General features: G+C 37.0%; 1 protein-coding gene across 7 annotated transcripts in view; it reads left to right on the forward strand.

The window, feature by feature from the left end:
- RBBP8 (RB binding protein 8, endonuclease) overlaps positions 1-4,913 on the forward strand; it is a 43,093-nt gene extending 38,180 nt beyond the window's left edge. For 5 of the 7 annotated variants that reach the window (XM_066992854.1, XM_066992851.1, XM_066992857.1 and 2 more), the window contains 2 exons: positions 1,091-1,232; positions 3,750-4,912. In XM_066992854.1, the coding sequence (XP_066848955.1) occupies positions 1,091-1,232; positions 3,750-3,847 (240 nt within the window). In that variant the 3' untranslated portion in view covers positions 3,848-4,912. Of the gene's footprint in view, positions 1-1,090; positions 1,233-3,749 lie in introns of all 7 variants that reach the window. The other 2 variants (XM_066992855.1, XM_066992856.1) reach the window with 1 other exon arrangement.
- Positions 4,914-6,000: the final 1,087 nt, after the last annotated feature.

Below are 6,000 nucleotides of genomic sequence, written 5' to 3' on the forward strand. Positions count from 1 at the left end.
CTATTCCAAGTAAGTAGGTTTTCTGATCTACTACCAGTAGATGGAGACAGGAAGTAACCTCTGTTGACAGAATTGTTTCTTTCCTGTTTGCCACTCTAGATCACGTTCCAGCTGACTGAATGAGGTTTTAATTCTGCATTTTTGAAACATAACATTATCATTTTGGTGGAATTGTTTTACCACTTCTGTGAGGGCCAGGTTTCTTGTGCAATCCAGACTCTGAGTGTTGGCTTGCCTCTTGAACCAAACAATGCTTTCAACTTTGAAAATACCTTGGTACCCTGTGGTATCTAAGTGTCAGGTTGCTCTTTTAGCAGTTGCTAAACTAAAAGCTAAAGAACTGCACCAAAAAGTCTGTTTTTTCATGATGCTACTTAAGGGAACACACAGCAAAGAAGCTTGGAGGGTGGTGTATATACTTTTTCTCTTTTCAGCTGACACAGGTTTTTTTTTTTTTTTTTTTTGAAAAGAAAGGGGGTGTTTGGGGGAGAAGTAGCTAGTCAATTTACTGCATACTCTAGAGAATGTCCAGGTAGCTTCTGGAGTCCCAGTGGTCAGTCACCATACATTAAGCTGGCTCTTCATGCACACCTACCTCGAGGATAATAAAGCAGGAAGCATTTTGACTTGTTTGCTATAGGCTCAGTAAGTTTAGATACTGCAAATGATTTTACAGCATGCATTGTATTTCATTTTTTTCTGTTTTATTTGAAACTGTAAACTGAAACTTCGTTTATTAGGGAATTCCTATCTAATTCAACACCCGTGTCACAGCTTCACAAAATCAGTCAGTAAAACTGTTGACATAAGTAATTATACACATTGCTAAACCTTGTACCTGTGGTATGTTAAAAGATACAAAGTTAACACATGCCACTGTAAGGTTATGCTTAATCTGTAAATTCTGTAAACTTTTAGGATAATGGCCAGATGTTTGTCATGGGGATAACAAATCTTTACTCTTGGCTGTCTTCACCCTTATTTTTAGATAACTGTGTTAATAAACAATGACTGACAGTGTCGTTGTGTAAAGCAGTTGCTGTATATGTATAAATGTGTTAACTTGGCTTTTTCTTCTTCTAACACACAGTATTATGCAGACATTCCAGAAGAAGAGAGAGAGAAGAAACTAGCTGCCTGTTCAAGACACAGATTTCGCTACATTCCTCCAAACACACCTGAAAATTTCTGGGAGGTTGGATTTCCTTCCACCCAAACTTGTATGGAAAGAGGTTAGCGTGAAAAATGGCTCATAAAGCACTTTTTAAAGCTGATTTTTAAAATGGTTTTCTGGATTTGTCTCTAGTTCATACTCATACAGCAGCCTTTCTCACCCAGTCTTTCTGAGCTCTGTTTACTTACCTGTAACCAGAAGTTTGAAAGAATATTGTCTCTGTTTAGCAGCACCTGTACTACTAGGAAGAAGGGAACATAGAGAAACTTTCCTAGAACCTAGATAGAGAAGGCAGAAATAATTTGTATTGTTATAGAACTTAATTAAAGCTCTCCTTGTCTTTGAAGCAAAGCAAGAACAGGGTCACCATTTTCAGAGGCAAAGGCTGAGATTGTACTTACTGAGGAGAAATGGGCAGCACCCCTAATCTCCTTTGTCTGTATCTTGAGGGCTCCTTAGCACAAAATGAAAACTGAAAAGTTGAGGGTCAGATGTTGTTAGATGCTTACATCCTGGTTATTAGTGAAACTCAAAAGCTGGGGTTTTTTTGGTTTTTGAACTTTTTTTTTTGACTTCCCAAGGGAAATTGTTCTTTCCTAAACGTTTTTTTAAATCCTGGAGTTTGGTATAAAAATTAGTTTTTGTACTGTACTATATGTATATTTCTTCAGAAGTGGTGAAAGTCTGAGATAAGGAGTTCTATATGAACTGTCTGTGAGTTACTTTACTCTCATACTGGTTGCAAAACATTAATCTTCACTTATCTTCCCCCACTCTCTTAACAGTTTCAGGTCAGGTGAAGGAAAATGTAGCCAGGGGTATGGATGTGTTCTTGTGTGGTAGTGTTACAGTATAATACTTATTATAATCTTTCAGAACAGAGCGCCTTGATTTTTAGATAGTTATGTAACTTTCATAGTGCAAGTCATACTGCTTAATCAAGATGTGCAGAGTTGAGTTTGCTTAAATTTGAACCTGGATTTCCAAGGAATGTGTACGTTTCAAACATGGTGTTCAGAGCTTTCGGCCTCCAAGCATTGTGGGAATCAAACGTGAGATTTCCTGTTGAAGTCAAGTTCCCCATTCCTAAATATCCACTGTGAGGGGTTAAGGTAGTTACCAAATTGGCAGGCCATTAAGCTTCCTTGGGCTTGGTTAGGCTTCAGGAAAGTTTGCTCTTGCCCATAAATCCGTTTCTGGTATCACATACGGGACAGTGAATCCGTCAGTCCAGCAGGAACACTGCTGAATCACGGCTTCCTTTGTGCGTTGTCTCTCTCCTCCCTTTGTGTCCAGCTAGGTAAGGCTTGGCTGTGGCTGGTCCATTCCTCTTTTACCTTAGGTAATGAGACAGAATTGTCATTGTAGAGCCTTCTTGATCGCTGTCTTTTAAGATGAACAAATCATAGTCCTTCCACTTCCAATCTTGGTTGCCTTGTACCTGTTCCAGCCAATGAGAAAGCTGGTCTAAATGCTAAGCCATGTCCATTTATAACATCAGGCCATCGAGATACCGTGTTAGGGAAATTGCCTTTTACTACCCCTTTGGAATCTGCTTGCATGCTTGTTAAAATTAGCTTCTTAGCAGTCTTCTTGTTCTGCTAGGGTAAGAGCTATTCAGTTGTTAATGGTCCTCAACAGCATATTAAAGGCAGACTTTACATCTGCCCTCTCTTCATAAGAGCCAAGTTACACAAGAGTGCAGCAAGGATGCTAGAGAGGCTACCGACCAATTGCAGTTGTCACTCAGAAGTAGGGGGGTATGTAGGGTGTATTTCCTGTTTCTTAGCGGTACCTTGAACCAATTGGATTATTTTTTTTTAATAACTGGGGGTTGTAAAGAAAGCATTTTCCAACTATGAAGTCAGAATCTACTACTCTCACTTCAGCGGATGTTATTGCTGATAAACAGTAAGGGTTTGACAAAAGCCAGATGCTGTAACTGATCTGCATAAAGTGTCTGCTTACTGTCAGTGTTAGCTAAGTTGAGCATGTTACAGAAATTTCCTATACACTTTTCTTATCAGAGAGCTGTTCAAAGGGTGTTTGATCTGTAGGTTACTGTTTGGCTTCTTCCAGATTGGTAAGTCTAATAAAAAAGAATGCTCTCAAAACAGACGCATATACCCTTCAGACCCACAAAATGCATGTGCCTAAAGTTTCCTCTTTGTGACTAGGGAATACATTTTTAAGTGTTTTTTTTTTTTTTATCCAACTGAATTTGCAGTACTGATATACTTGTTACTCTTACGTTATACAAAATCTTTTTCAGGAAAAAAAATTAAATGTGTTTTGCATTTAGATGAACAGTTCATAGCCTCCATTCTTCCCTTCAGTCTTACCTGTTGGTGTTGCATTACTGTGCAGTCATCTACCAGAAAGCAGCTGAGTGTTTTCGTTAATGATACTGCACCCCGGGATACCCAACTTTCTCTCAAGTGAGAACCAGTTACAAGAGAGGGTAGCGGGGAGGCATAATCAGAAGGTTTTCTGAGGGTAAACAAAAAAGGAAATTGAAGCCATTCATGCTATTATATTGTATTTATTACTTCATATTTGTTCTTTTTCTTTTAAGGATATATTAAAGAGGATCTTGCTCCCTGTCAACGTCCGAAAAGGCGGCAGCCTTATGCTGTAATGTTCTCTCCGAAAGGCAAGGAGCAGAAGACATAAATGATGGGGAAGTAGGGCAACTTGAAGAGCATCTTTCCTGTCCTTAGATATTTATAGTTAATATAAACTTGAAATAGAAAACTGTGTTTTCCACAACGATAAATCATTTCATTAAATATGTAAATTTTATAAAATTCATTTGAAAATCTGAAGTATGTACCAGGAAACAAAACTATTTAATGTACGTTTGTTTCATATTGTGTTAATACATTTTGTATTAATTTTTGCACCTGTCAAACAACGAGTCTCCTTTTTTTTCTTTCTTTGAAGTCAACAGTTACAACTTCAGCAAATCCTGTCTAATCTTTGTGTTATTAAGTAACTTCTTTGAAGTCACTGAGATCACAGTTGTTCTTGCAAGGTCTTAAACGCCTCTCAATGGGACCAGAAATGCAGATTTCGTAGGATGCTTTCATTTTGCACTGGATTTTTTTTATATAACCCTTTTCTTATTGCAATAATAGTTTTATCTACTTGTAATAAAACTGAATTAAATATGAAAGGTATCTACTGTTAATAGTTCAGAAGTATAGAAATCCATAGAGTCTAAGCGTTTTTCTTACAGTGTTGGGGCAAAATGTATAGCACCATGTTTCTACATTGCTTAAATTAGAATATCAATTTTTTCTTTTTAATTTGCATCTGTTTGTACTCAGTTCTATGCTTTATTCACAAGAAGATAAGCATTGTAACATTTAAATTTGGTTGACAGCTATGCACAGAGTTCTCTTAGGCAATGATGATTGCTGTCCACTAGATTATGAAGGATTCTGTAGAGGTGTTTTATGGGAGAGTAAGAACATACAGTATCACAGAGGCAAGGCAATGCTTTTACACAGGCAGACAGGCCAAAGATCACTGTAGGATACTTAGGAATAAAATAGTGTTCTAGGATAGAGAAGAATAAAACGTTTAAGCACTATGCAGCCAGGGATAGGCTCAACCAAAGAGAATACCTTTTAAAAGGAGATCATAAAATAAGCAAGTATTTATATACCTTAAGCCAAAATAAAAGAACAAAGTATAGACAGATTTTATATAGTCGTATAAAGTGAAGATACATTTATATGTATACATATATACTATATAAAGTATAGTGTGTGTGTATATATAAAAATGTAATTCCCTATTCATGTATTTTGTTTATTTAGACATGTGTTTGTGTTTTTATAAAAAAGATGTATTTAAATATTTGATGGATGGGACTGTGTAGTTCCTCGTGCAGTTATTACAGGAGTGGCTGTAGGGTCTGCTGGTGGAGAGGTTATGGCATATCCCTAAAAAGACAAAAAAATAAATAAATAAATCTAGGCTGCACTAAGAAGCACATAATCCTCTTAGGTTGACATCGCAGGCCTTGCAGAAAAATAGAATAATGTATCACCAGGCACTGTCACCATCCTACCTGCTCAGTTGATTGATTTGTTGCCTTAGCATCACACAGGAATGTCCTATTGCGTGGCAAAGGCAGAAAGCCAAATAACAACGAGAATCATTAGTCATTTCCGTGTTTACTAGCACGTGCTGACAGTAGATGTTTACACAACTGTAAACAGTACTCATTTCTTGGAGCAGTTGGTCAAAGAATCCGTGCGAGGGAAATCTAGTTTCCTGAAAATTTGAAAACTGAAGAAAATTGACAAGTGCAGCCAAATTGGAAATCTTCCAGGTATCTTGAAAAATTTTATAAGGCAACAATAAATGCTCTGAATAAATGCTTAGCCAATTAAAAAAAAAAAAGCCTTTGACAAAGAAGGTAAGGTAGGAGGTTGCTTTTAATTAGGGGGAGCCTTTACAAAGAAGTTATGTTCACAACAAAAGTGGAGACTTATTATAACACAGCAAATCCTAAAATTCATTGTGAAAAAGGCTATATGGAAAAAATAGTTTCTTCTTTGAAACAATATTTATAAGTAATTGTCAGACTGAGGGAACTTTACAGAGAGTCAGTAAATGATCACACTGTAATGTGAACATTTAAAAGGTAAGGAAAAAAGAAAAGCTAGATATTTTTGCAGTTTTGACCGATGTTCATTACAGAAGTGCTTAAGGAACTTTCTTTGCAGAAGAGGTAAGAGGAGCTGTTGTAAAGTGAAGTGGCAGAAAACATCAATGAAGTGAGCATCAGCAAGGTGGCGGCACTGGGGAGTGCT

This window comes from Anser cygnoides, chromosome 2 (assembly GCF_040182565.1).
Source record: "Anser cygnoides isolate HZ-2024a breed goose chromosome 2, Taihu_goose_T2T_genome, whole genome shotgun sequence".
Lineage (NCBI taxonomy): Eukaryota > Metazoa > Chordata > Aves > Anseriformes > Anatidae > Anser > Anser cygnoides.